At 46.4% G+C, this 12,127-nt stretch overlaps 1 protein-coding gene across 1 annotated transcript; it reads left to right on the top strand.

Annotated features, from left to right (window-relative positions):
- Window positions 1-10: 10 nt before the first annotated feature.
- GPR19 (G protein-coupled receptor 19) lies at window positions 11-10,335 on the top strand. Its single transcript, XM_031057038.1, has 2 exons — window positions 11-308; window positions 8,981-10,335. Exon 2 carries the CDS (start codon window positions 9,016-9,018, stop codon window positions 10,243-10,245), a length of 1,230 nt encoding a protein of 409 aa, XP_030912898.1. The 5' UTR covers window positions 11-308; window positions 8,981-9,015; the 3' UTR covers window positions 10,246-10,335.
- Window positions 10,336-12,127: the final 1,792 nt, after the last annotated feature.

Below are 12,127 nucleotides of genomic sequence, written 5' to 3'. Positions count from 1 at the left end.
CCCGGCGTCCCCGCCCCGGCCCTGTCCGCGGTGCTGATGCCCCGACGGGGCGGGAGCGGCGCCCGGGCCGTGCCGGGGGCGGCAGCTCCATCCGCATCCCGCCCGACAGCGAGAGCAGCCGGGCAGCGGCCACCCCTGCCCAACGTCATCCTCCCCTCCGGTGCAGGGGAGCGCCGGAATAGCCCGGCCCTCCCTCTGCGAGCAGCCCTGGAGGGAGCCCCGGGTTCCCAGGATGAGCGGGACTTCTCTTGGGATAAGCAGCGGAGCAAGGAGGAGAGCAGCGCCCCTGGGATTATGCTTTGGAGCAGGTATGTGGGTGCATGGGGGATGTGCTGAGCACTGCTGTAGCTAAAGGGGTAATTCTCCCCGCCGATCTTTCCCAGTTATTTATCTTATGTGCATTTAAATCACTTGGGGTTTAGCCAGGAGGACTCATTCCTCAGCAGAAAATGTTCTGTGGGGCTTGAATTTTAAGCTTATTCTGCTGAAAGCAGGGGGATGTGTAGAATTGCTGCAGAATAAGTACCTATAATTTCTGGACAAACCTACATTCTCTCTATCTATATTCATTATCTTTCAATTATATTGCTTATTTGTTTCAAACGATCTCCTGACATCAGTTCCGTGAAAACAGAAAATTACTTTACAGCAATGGAGTGATCTGCTCATCTGTTTTTTTCTGTCTCTAAATACATTCAAGCAGCTTCTTCCTCCCTCACGTTATTGCTGTGGAACAGCTGCTTTTGTATTTTTCAGTCATTAATTTGAAAACATCCTTCCTGAAAGCGCAGTCTCCCTTTTTTCCCCGTGGGTGCCTTGGTGCAGCTACTCAGGGAAATCCCACAGGCAGAGCAATCTTTGTTTATCCCTAGCCAGCACAGGCAAGAGGGCTGCTCTGGTTTAGCTAATTCAGGCACAGACTCTCTAAGAATGCATAGCAATATTTCCCATTTATCCAGCTGGCTTCCAGCATGTCAAACAGTATGTTGGCTCCACGGAGTAAGGGGGAAGCAAAGCTGCTTTCTGCTTTCAAAAGGCCATTTGTGTGTATGAGGCTGGATTCATAGCCAGTTCCTTCTGGCAAAGGTTCTCAGATGTGGTTCTTGAAGGTTTGTTGTTAAAGTCGCTCTTAACCACTTAAACAAGTGGCTTGGTTTGCAGAAAAACTGGTTGCCAACCCAGAGGCATCCTTAAAAGCTTATTTGGGTGTCTAAATATGGATATTTTTTGAAACTTGATTTATGAGTAAGCTTGATTTCTGATTTATTTTAAGCATCCTGGTCTCAGATGAGTCAGTAAGGGGAGGAATCTCTACACTTTAGACCAATCTGGGGGGCTGTGCTCCTTGTCTCAAAACAAGAGCTTGCAGACTCTCCCTCCGCCCAGCTCTCCTGCGAGTCCCCTGTTTGCAGAGCTGTGCTGTGCAATTCCACACCCAGGTCACACCCTGCGACCTCCACCTGCATTTTCCTTTGCAGCCCCACCAGGCACCCTCTCTCAGGTGTTTGACAGAGAGCCATTTCAGTCAGACCATGCAGAACAAACCCCCAGCATCCTCAGGTGGAGTCAGCTCACCCTCCCCACCAGTTCTCCCAGCACCAAAACATGACGCAGCCCTCGTGTGCCTGGGATTTCTGCATTCCAGCAGCTTCCATCCTTCCCTAGAAAGATGGGAGGCAGCAGAGTTCTTGCAACTGGCACCCTGTCCATGAAGGCATCTCCAGATCAGGGGCTGACACCTTGCCTCAGTGGCTGCTTTTATCCTCCCCGAGCCCTGCCCAGCAGACAGATCCCTTCCCACAACCATCTCCACATCCAGCATTTCCAACCCAACTTTGGGCTGTGCACGGCCTTCAGCCCTCCCTGCTTCTCCAGCCCAGCAGGTGTAGGAAGACTGAAATGCTGTCCCTAATGGCTGTATCCTCAGGCAGAGGCCAGTGTGAGAGTTGTTCTACTGCTCACGAAGGTCTGCTCCTCTCATTCCTATCAGATAAGTTCTCCTGGAAGCACCTCAGGCATCTCTGGTTATAAGCCACCACTGCCACCCCACTCCCTGTCACCTGTGCCCTGTGAGCACCAGTTCCACGTTACCAAGAAGGGTCAAGAGCCCCATGACAGGAGCTCTCACATCCCAAATGATCACACCAGAGCAAAAATCCTGCTGCCACACAAACACCTTGTGTGACAAGAAAGCCGTTTGCACAAGAACATCTTGTCAAGAATTCCTTTCTACACAACCTTTCCACACAAAACCAACAGTAAAAAAAAAAAATCCTCAGGTTCTCCTAGGGGGAAAGCTTGTGCTCCATGCTGGTGAGAGAGCTGCCCACTGTAGCTGCTGGTGCATTTTCCCTGTGGGGGAGAGGGTGAGAATTTCCAGGAGATGGGCAGAGAAACCAGCCAGGCATGAGATTCACCAGTGCTTATCTGTCAACACCCACCATGGCAAAGCAGCCCTGGTAAGCACCATGTTCCTCACATCGAGCAGAAGGATGTGCTGGGCTGTGGGCAGGGCCTGGTGTTGCCAAAAATTGATGCAAGCACGTGGGAGAGAGCAGCTATATTTTTACCTCTGAATCACGGAAGGGTACAGGCTAGCCATGCCCAAGGACACACTCAATCCCCATCAGGGAGGACAAAAAGCCTCCAAAGATGTATTTCAAGCTTCTCCACACTCTTTTTGGATTATTCCAGTAGGTGGAAGCTGTTGTGACAGCAGAGTTGGAAATCAGGTCAGTCCTTCTTCTGCTTGCTCCCACTTTTTCGTGCCCCCACAGTCACACTGGGCATAGATCTGGGTTCTGCCACCATTTTTAGATCATCATTTTTAGGCATTTAGGGCTAATCTGGAGTTTTGCATACTAATCCCAGCAGTGGGAGGATAAAATAAAGCCCTGAAACACTTAAACCTGAGGAGCTGTCCTTTGGGGGCAAGAGTTTCATCCCCAAGAAGAGACTTGCAACCATTGTGTGCCTGTTTGTAAACTGTGTGGTGCCCTCTGAGGAGGTGAGGGTGTCTGTCTGGGTAACACTGAGTGCAGATCTGGCTCACATTTTACCACTGCCTGTACCTGGACCATGATGTTGGGTGTATCTTCAGTTACAGTAAGGGCTCCTTCTCAGTGCCAACCGAGAATAAACCTCTCAAGGTCTGGGTTCATGAATATTGCTGGGTTTTAGCAACTTACCCCAGGTTAATAGACCTACAGTAACTTCCTCTAGGTCACTCTTAACCCCCAGTAATTACATGAAAAAAATTCACTGTCTCCAAATGCAGGGAAAAGCCATTGCTCTCAGAGCATTTAAAACCAAAGTGAACTTCAGGAGATGGCAACATCTATTAAGGAGACTCAGCCAAAATGCAGTGACTTGGGGCTTGTGTAGGGGTTTGAATCCTGCTTGGTCATCAGAATCATACCTTGTGGAATTGCCCTTAACCAATCAATTGCTCCAGGTCACAGAAGTGCTCCAGGTGTGAGCTGACAGTCCCAGAAGGAAGAGATGGACCCTGTTCTTGCTCCAGTTAGCTATTGCATGTCTCACTTCTCAGTAAGCTCAGTTAGAAGGATGAAGCTGAAAAAGGATTCTTCCCCAAGCAGCCAGTAAAAGAAATAATTTTTTTTGCAGCCCCAGCAGCTGTTGCACTATTATATCCTTGTCCTCAGTTTCAACACCTTGTTAAAACAGAAAAGAACTTGAAGAGCCAATGAAAGCCGATGGCTGACTCTGCCTGGGTGCCCTGAATTTCCTCCAACATACAGCAGATATTCTTTAGATGTGCTGAAAATTAGAACATTTCCTTCTTTTATTTGATTCCATCCATAGTTCCTGCTCCTATGACCTCGCTCCTCAGTACAGGCTAGGCCCTCAGAACCTGAGGCAAGATGCAAAACTACAGATCAGCTTACTCACAGAATCACAGAATCACTGGGTTGGAAGAGACCTTCAAGATCATCAAGTCCAACCCATTCCCTGTCACAGACATGTTTTATGAAAAATCCTTTCCTTAGGATTTTTTCTCCTGAGAAGCTGAGAAGCCTCAGGAACAAAATGTAATCTGCTGCTGTGAGATGCAACAGGTGGATCTATGATTGGTCTCATGTGGTTGATTCTAATTAAGGGCCAATCACAGTCCAGCTGTCTGGACTATCTCCGTCAGTCACAAGCCTTTGTTATCATTCCTTTTCTATTCTGATGAAATCCTTTCTTCTATCCTTTTAGTAGGGTTTTAATATAATATATATCATAAAGTAATAAATCAAGCCTTCTGAAACATGGAGTCAACATTCTCATCTGTTCCCTCATCCTGGGACCCCTGTGAACACCACCACAGTTCTCTAACATCTCAACTAAACCCTGGCACCCAGTGCCACAGCCAGTCTTTTTTTAAACACATCCAGGGATGGTGACTCCACCACCTCTCTGTGCAGACCATTCCAGAACTTTATCTCTCTTTCAGTAAAAAACTTTTTCCTAATATCCAACCCATATTTCCCTTGATGCAGATTGAGACTGTGTCCTATGGTTCTGCCAGTTGCTGCCTGGAGAAGGAGACCAACCCCACCTGACTACAGCCACCTTTCAGGGAGTTGTGGAGAGTGATAAGGTCACCTCTGAGTCTCCTTTTCTCCAGGCTAAACACCCCCAGCTCCCTCAGCCGTTCCTCACAGGGTTTGTGTTCCCAGCCCCTCTCCAGCCTCATTGCCCCCTCTGGATGCACTCAAGCATCTCAACATCCTTCCCAAACTGAGGGGCCCAGAACTGGACTTCATCAGTTCAGCTCAGAAGCTTTTACCATCAGCTGAGCCATGTCCACACCAGCACTGAGAGCTCCATCCAAGAGCCAATCCTTGCTTGCAGCCATGTCATCCTTGGTTGTCCACGCTGTGGGACAAGGATCTCCACCAGCTGGGTGAAGCTAGAGAGCAGAAAGCAGCACATGAGGTGTGGGTACGGATCTCAAAGGCTTCACTGCACTCAAAACATGTTATTCTCCAGATAAAATAGGGGCAGCTGTTTTCTATCCCCACATACTGGAATGCAGAGCGTGAGGAGGAACACATCCACCAGGAGAGATTTTCAGGCCTTGCTCAGAAGAGCTGCCCAGAGAATAGAAATGCCTTTGTAAGAGGTGCAGGGCAAAGAGCTGAGGATTTTTATGAGCACCAGAGCAGAGGAAAGGACTGGCAGGGAAACTGAGTGCTTGCAGAAGCATGTGCATCTGCATTCCTCTGCAGGAAGCAGGAGGACTAAATGGTCTCAATATGCACAACAGCATCTCTGCACAGCAAGGGACAGAGAGAGGCTAAAACTCCGTGCTCTTCTACAAAGGGATTTCTGCACTGGCACATTGCACTCACAGGGCAGTTCATCTGAATTTAGGCAGGGTGGATGTCACCTTCCAGCATCTCACAGCCAGACAAAAGCCCCCTTCCCCCACTCTGATTCAATTTACTCACACTCCTAACGTTGATTACACTCAGTTAGATGAAGCATTTCTCTTCCAGTCTGGCAGCTCTTCCCGAGATACTCTCCAGAGAGGAAAGTTTATGCAGTAAATGACCAGCTTAATGCTTTTGAAATAATTTGCTGGGCCAATGCTTGCCTGATGTTTTGCAGCTATGATACAGAGAGGTAAAAAATGTTGAATAAAAAAGCCCCTCTGCTGGTGCTTAGGTCAAGTAACATACAATGATCTGCTTATTTAGCTGCATTTCTAATCTTGAAAAACACTATTTGGGAAACAAAATGCTTTTTCCTAAGATTAAACATTTTAAAAATCCCATTTACTGCATTTCTTTTAGCATCTTAGTAGGTTTTGCTCTTCCAAGTTGCAATGGGTGCTGCAATTTTAGACAGGACAGCGAACATGCAAACACACAGTGACTGTGCCATATGGGCTTTGTGCAATAGCCAAGTAGACGTGGCAGTGCTTGCATGAAGTTTTTGTGGCTCAAACAGTTAATCTCTAAGTAACAGATCTGTTATGGAGAGCTATCAGCTCAAAATGGGGCTATTTGGTTTCCAAACTGCAAATTAAGGTCAGTAAAATGGAACTGTGGCACCAGGAAACCCCTCTTCAATGATTATGAGTCATCTCTCATGCTCTTTCTTTTCCAAAGCTAATGCACAAAGAAGTAGGTTTTTAAACAGAAATACAGAAAGGCCTCATACCAGTTTTAAAAGGATTCCCACTCTAAAATGCTTGAAAGACAAAGTGGGATTTTTGGCACTGCTGAATCCACGCAGACTCACAATTACTGGAAAGCAGCCGTTCAGGTCAGTATTATATTGGTTTAAAGGGAAAATTAATACAAACATTTTTGTTAACTAAAAGTGTAATTAGGCCTCACCTACTTGCTATACATAATTTTTACTTGTTGTGCTTCTAAATTTTTGCTTATGGACCTTCAGGGCAGAGGGAGTTGATGGAACTCATCACTGGTTTTTATGGACCTGATATTTGCAAGTTGAATGGTTCACAAACACTTAAACCATATTTCAGCAAACCGTGTAGCAAATATAGACATGGGGATTGGGGATAAATAATGTAGCACGCCATGGTATCTCCAGTTATTTGCATCTCAGATCCATAAAGAGTTGTGCCTATGCTGAGCTTTTTATGATCCTGTTTCCTTTTGGAGCATTACTCATAATACATAAGTTCAAGTCTCCGCTATAAAAAACAGATTTCATAAAAAGCAGAATTTGTCACTGAAGAAAAATATATGCTGGACCATAGACTCTCAGGTTCTTAGTACTAAATCAGGGCATGATCCTGATCTCAGTGCCACATAGGAAAAATAGGCTTGAATAGAGATCATTTAAAATAAAAGAAATTTGTTTCTGGTCCATTTGAAGAAAAAAATACCTATGAATAGGAATGCAGGAATGACAGAGTACAGTGGTTAATCAGATCACATTTTACTTTTTTGAAAAATAAAACAAAAAACTAAGGAAGAAAATTATCCCATAACGTTCCTTTCTATCTAGTTAACAGCCTCCACGTGTATTGTTTTATTACAGATAATTCTAACAGGTAATTTAGCAGGTTGCACTGACAATGCATCCTGCCACTCTGCCAGACACAGCAGCCCAAATGCCCTGCCAGCAGGATTTCTCCAGGGGGGCACATCCATCCAAAGGAGGGTGAGCAAATCAAGCAGGAGCACTCTGAGAAATCAGGAATCATCTGCCAGGCAAAGCCACTAAGGAAACAAAGAGGGAGGGCAACCAAGGATGAGGGGATTAGGCAAGGCCAGGCTGGGCAGCACCCACAGCCCTGCAGCAGAGGAGGGGACAAGGGGCAATGTGTGACCTGCTGACAGTGCCCCCTCACATGACACAAACAGCCACAGCAAGTACAGGCTCTAAAAAGCTAGAGGAAAAATAATCTTCTATAACCACACCAAGAAATTGTTACTTCTTTTCTTTCTCCACATCTGATGATTTTTTTTTTTTTTTGCACTGCATTATTGAAGGAGACATGCAAAACACACAAGGGGCAAGATCCCAAATTCATCCTGTGGCTCTGTGCTTTCAGGCCTCACTCTGAGTAGGAAGACAAGGAGAAAATTATAGGTGGTAGATACAGAGCCAGAGCAGGCACAGCAAAAAGCATCAGTGAAGCATTGGGAAAAGCCCATCAGAAGGCAAACCTGGGAACCTGGATCACTTGGAAAGCTGAGGAGGATGGTGGTGGCTTTTTGAAATTGTTCGTTTGGCTTCCTGGATGAACTTTTTGATCTTCCAGTCATTAACTGAATCCTGATTTGTCTTGCACAATATCAAGCTCTGGAGTTCAGCATTCTCACAGTAGACCCATAGGAAAGGCTTTGTATATCTAGTGAGTAAAAAGCTTTGCATGTCAAGATGATGACTGAAAGGACATCAGACAGCAGCAGGTTGTTTGCACATGTGTAGCCACTAAAATTAGCTATTTTTCCATTTTATCCCTGCTACAGGCTAAAACCAACCCAACCATCCGGCTAAACTCAACACTGGAAAATATCTAGCAATATAGGCATAGAACAGGAGGCCACACCCATCACAATCTGTGGTGTGCCTGCCAGGAGGGTGCAGGAGAACAATTTCACACAGGTAACACCCTCAGACAAACTGTAACTCACAGGCAGCGACATTTGACAGTGATAGGTTTGGTGTCACCACTCGGGGACATCGTTACTCCACGGACAAGAACGATGGCCCAAAGGGCACACCTCACAGGCCTCTCACTGAAGGGCTCCAGAAATTCAGCTCACTTCATCCACAAGGGTGTAAGGATCACTTCAGATTAGAGCAGTCATTCTTCCAGAGGTGTGGAGCTGGTGGTGAGGCCACTCAGCCCTGGGAAGTCTCCTTGGGCAGCACCCCAGGCCCAAGGGAAGGGCTTCCCACCACAGACATCCTGCTCCAAGGAAAACCACACAAAAAAAAAGGGGGCTATAACCTGGTCTGGTCAGGGCTGGTGGACATACATGGTAATGGTCCAGAAATTTCTCTGGACTGTGGCCTCTTATTACCTGGGGAACCTCTGTGTTGGCCAAGGGGTCCTGCCCTTCTCATCCCCCCCACAAAGGCAGGGCTGGGGTCATGGTGCACATGGTGCAGATGTGGAGTGCTGCTGTGAGGAAAAAAGTGAAAGGATGTGAAAGGGCTTGAAAGGCTGGCAGGCACCTCAAACCAGCCAAGGAATGGGTTGGGATCACCCTGACACAGCCTGCAGTGGAACCCAGAAGCTGTATTTTGGTGTTAGCTGAGAAACACAGAATATATTTCTATACAATATACAGTATACAGAAATATACAATATTCAATATAAATATACAGAATATTACAGAATATACAGAAATATACAGAATATACAATATACAGAAATAGAGTATATATTTCTACTACTGAGAATATTCTTTGGTAGGTTAAGATGGGCTTTTCATGCACAGGTATTCAACAAAACCTTTTCTCTCCTCTCTGTCTGCAGCCTGAGCAAAAGATGTAGCCAAGTTTTCTCACAGCATGGATAACAGCAGTGGTCCTGTTCTTCTCTTTACCTTGCTCCTGATGCAGAACACAAGCAGCCCCAAAGCCTCCTCCCCTCCTGCTGGCTATGAGATGGCAGAACTTCCAGCCCCTGGTGCTGGCCCCAGCAGGAACCACTCTCTGCTAGAGTATGGGCTGAGGCCGGGGGAAATCGCAGCCGCCAGCGTGGTTTGGGGAGTGCTGTGGCTGATCTCTGTCATGGGAAACTTCCTGGTTTGCTTAGTGATCCACAGGAGCAGGAGGACACAGTCCACCACCAACTACTTTGTGGTGTCCATGGCCTGTGCAGACCTGGTGAGCAGCGTGGGGAGCGCGCCCTTCCTGCTGCTGCAGCTGAGCTGCGGGCGGTGGGTGCTGGGCAGCGGCGTGTGCCGGCTGGTCAGGTACATCCAGTACCTCACGCCCGGCGTCCAGCTCTACGTGCTCCTCGCCATCAGCGTGGATCGATTCTACACCATTGTCTACCCCCTGAGCTTCAAAGTGTCCAGGGGGAAAGCCAAAAAAATGATTTTGGCCTCCTGGCTCTGTGGTGCTCTGTTTGCGTCACCGGCCTGTTTTCTCTACGGCTCCAACAGCGACCAGCACTGCAACTTCTTCCTCCCCAGTTCTTGGCAAGGATCTGCCTACAGTATCATCCACCTCCTCTTGGTGTTTATGATCCCATCACTCTTTATTATCCTTTTTTACCAGAAAGTCATTAAGTACATTTGGAGAATAGGCATGGATGGAATGACTGTCAGGAGAACAACAAATATTGTTCCGAGAACAAAAGTGAAAACCATCAAGATGTTCTTAATGTTAAACTCGATGTTCCTCCTGTCCTGGCTGCCTTTCTTCATGGTACAGTTGTGGCACCCACAGGAAACAGACTACAGAAAGAGCTCCTTGCTTTTCCTGGCCATCACCTGGATCTCTTTCAGTTCCTCAGCCTCCAAGCCAACCCTCTACTCCATCTATAATGCAAACTTCAGAAGAGGGATGAAAGAAACTTTCTGCATGTCTGCCATGAAATGCTACAGAAGCAATGCATACACCATCACCACCAGTTCCAGGATTGCAAAAAAAAATCATGTTGGTATTGCAGATATTCCAGCTACAGCCAAAAGTGTCACCAAAGACTCCACCTATGACGCTTTTAACAGAGAAGCCAAGGAAAGAAAGCTTGCCTGGCCTATTCCGTCCAACCCCCCAAACACGTTTGTCTAGTGGGCTGCATTGTTTTGAAAAGTTACTCTGTACCCCCAGAAGAAGGAATTTTGTCTCCTTTGGAACCAGTGTATAGCTACATATTTTTAACCCAGTTTTTTGTGGGGAGGGGAGGGGAGAGGGTGGAAAAGAGATGTTTTATTTTATTAAATGCCTTGGGTTTGATGCATTTGTTCCATTTCATTTCGGTTACTACATTCTGCTTCGGGAAACTCCTCTCCTACAATCACAAGCAGTGCTTATCTGCAAAACAAGAGTCCTTACACTCTCTGTCTGTAGGGAGAAAAGGAAAAGAAAGAAAAACTGCTTGTTTTAATCCCTTTACAGGATGGGCCACGGTGCATAAATGCCTAAATCCACCCAAAGCCATCCAGCTTCCTTCCCCTATGTCCCTGTAAATGCAGTTGTGCTGGGGTTGTCCATCCTATTGAGATCCCACAGGTAAGATGTCTATATGTGGGGCCCTGTTGGCTGAGAAATAATCCTACACGTCTGGTAAAAAACTTCCTTCCTCATCCTCTACGACACAAAGTAGGGTTGGAAGAACCCTCACTGACCACAGGGACACTTACAGTATGTGTTTCACAAGTTCAGAAATCCCCATTAAATAAGGATCTGATATTTCTCATTAAAGCCACTAGCAAAAAAACTCCCGTGAATTAGGAGATGAGAGGACCTTGAAAGTGAGTCAAGACCAGTATTTTCTGTCTGGTTCAGATTCTGACCTGGCTGTTTCTTGCTGAAACACCACCATATGCTTAGTTTTCCTTTGACATTCAATCGCCTCTGACACAGCAAAATCAGATCTAGGCTAAGCGGGCAATTTCACAACATTGTTTTCAACTTTGGATTGGAGATTGAAACACAACAGTTGTTCTTTTGGTTAGTAGTTTTATTAAAGAAATAAAAAAGGAACTGAATAGAATGAGCCCTGAGGTGACAGAGAACCACAGGTTCATGGTTACCCACCTCCTGCTAGGTCAGAGTCCAGAGGCACACAGGACACTTGTTTCTTCAAATCTACCGTGTTTCCCCACCTTCCAAAAGGTTTTTCACTACAGAAGGTGGCCAGGAAAAGTCCAGGATTGCCATGACACAGCAGCTAATGACACAGTGTCCCCCCTCTACTAAGAGCTGGTAGTTCTGCACTGACATCATGGGCTCTAACCAGCCCTGCAACCATGAGTGAAGTCTGGAGGCTGGGTCTCTTCAACCACCTTTCCACATCAGTAAAATCCCAATCCCACTTGTAGCAGAGTGAGCTTGGCTCTGCTTGCTTTTACCAGATTACCCTGGTAAAAACACAAGAGCAAGGAGAAAGCTTTCTCACTCCTTCCATGATTTTAGGACAGGTGATGGGCAGGTGGACAGGCAGATTTAGGACAGATGGGTTTGGTAGCACCAATGCCAGGTACCTCCTGGTTTGCCAAGGCCCCAGAGGTGCCAGAGACAGGAGGCAGATCATGAATTATCTAAGCAAGAAATAGAAAATTCTGTAGGATTTGCCTGATCAATATAGACACAAAACAAACAGAATAAACTCCCAGTCCACAAACACATCTCAATCCTATCTACAAAGGGGAGGTTCTGGGAAAAAGCACTCCTGGGTCTCTTGCCTCCTGCCCATCCATTCCTTAGTTTAAAATGTTTCCTGTGTAAGAACATGATACAGTGCCAACCATTAGCCTTTTTTTTTCCATTAAGCAGACACATGTTAAGTAGAAATTCCATCACTGCTGTTTATACTTGGTATTAAGTGGCTTGCCCTTGGGAATTCCTATTACAAATTGTCCAATTATGTCCCTTCCTTTTTATTTCAGCAGAAAGTTGGATTTTCAGTTAAGTGTACTTTAAAATTTTCCAGTTGAGGGGTTGGGGCTAG

This window comes from Geospiza fortis, unplaced genomic scaffold (genome assembly GCF_000277835.1).
Source record: "Geospiza fortis unplaced genomic scaffold, GeoFor_1.0 scaffold10, whole genome shotgun sequence".
In the NCBI taxonomy this organism is placed as follows: domain Eukaryota; kingdom Metazoa; phylum Chordata; class Aves; order Passeriformes; family Thraupidae; genus Geospiza; species Geospiza fortis.
Note: the sequence above shows the minus strand (reverse complement) of the source record. Positions and strands in the feature narration are given on the sequence as shown.